Here is a 1,297-nt window from a genome sequence, read left to right on the forward strand (position 1 = left end):
CGGTTGGCAAGAGTACATCAGCGAGTCGGGCCGACCGTTCTTTTACCACCCTTTAATTGAAATTGCATCTTGGAAACCGCCTCGCAGTTCGGTAATTGATCGTTCAATTTTTTATTCTACCAATACGAACAGAAAGAGAAAAACGTTTTAAACAATTTAAACATTGTTTTTTTAACTGGTTTTTTATGTTGTTAAGCAATAAGCTTCGAGTGTATTATTTATTATTTTTTCAATTTTTTTGTGAAACATACAGACAAGCACGACAAATCAGCAGTGCAGCGTTGCTTCGTCGACGCGCACAATGTTGGATTCGTCGTCATCTTCAGTGTTGGACAATTTGTCAGAAGTAGTTGATCGTCGGCGGGCAGTTGTCGACGACGTTGGGCTTTCGTCGTTGCTCAACAAACCGAAAAATGACCACTGCGGATGGTCGAAATTCAAACTAAGAACGGATGTAGATATGGAGCCACAGCAGCATCAACTACAACAACAACAACAACAGCTGCAGCGCAGCGGGTTCTCAATTGGAGAGGAAGTGGACGACGGGCGTGGCGAGCATTGTGTCAGAGTTAGCATACGCGACTTTTCCGACCTCAATCGGCTGCTTTCAACTTCGCAACAGCATCCAGCGACCAGACCAACGTCCACATCCCTGTATGGCCAGTGCATGTCAGCTTCGGATGGTGCTTTGAAATTTTCCGCCTTTCACTCGTCCACCGGAGTAAGAGGGGAGAATTTTTATTTAAAGAAAAAAAAATTTTTTTTTTTCTCTTTTAATTTTTCATTCATCTTACAGACTGTCATCAAATGCGGCAATTTGAACAGATGCAAAGTTATGGAAGCTGGAAAGCGAATAAGGTGTGGTTGGTCATTTGTAAATTTGATTTGATTTTGTAATTTCACTTTTCTTCTTCTCAGAAAACACTGGTCGACTTGTTTCGTTTATTTGACCAACGCCCATATGATTTTTTATAAAGATAAAAAGTCAAGTGAGGTGAGAAAAGCATATTTTATTTTTATTAGGAAAAAAGTGTTTATTAATTTGCTTTTTTGAATATTGCATATTAGCATAGCAACAATTGATTTTAATTTTTCAGAAACAAGGCAATCAGTATTGCGCGCCGTTGGGCGTTTGCGATCTTCATGGCGCCAAGATCAAATGGTTTGATCGACGACAAAAACAAACGAAAACGATTATTTCAAGTATGACCACGGGCTTTTATTGATATGCTTTATTTAATTTATTATGTGAGTGTTTCAGTGGACTGGTCGACGGTACGGCTTATTTGTTTCATAC

General features: G+C 39.5%; 1 protein-coding gene across 1 annotated transcript; it reads left to right on the forward strand.

The window, feature by feature from the left end:
- Positions 1–253: 253 nt before the first annotated feature.
- Positions 254–1,209, forward strand: Tsp_14208 (peptide chain release factor 2; the record flags this gene model as incomplete). Its single annotated transcript, XM_003366401.1, has 4 exons — positions 254–454; positions 509–721; positions 797–858; positions 1,098–1,209. Coding segments are annotated over 4 exons (588 nt in total), but the record flags the coding sequence as incomplete, so codon positions are not given.
- Between the last annotated feature and the right edge of the window lie 88 nt (positions 1,210–1,297).

The sequence above is a fragment of the Trichinella spiralis genome, assembly GCF_000181795.1.
Source record: "Trichinella spiralis strain ISS 195 chromosome Unknown Scfld6051, whole genome shotgun sequence".
Lineage (NCBI taxonomy): Eukaryota > Metazoa > Nematoda > Enoplea > Trichinellida > Trichinellidae > Trichinella > Trichinella spiralis.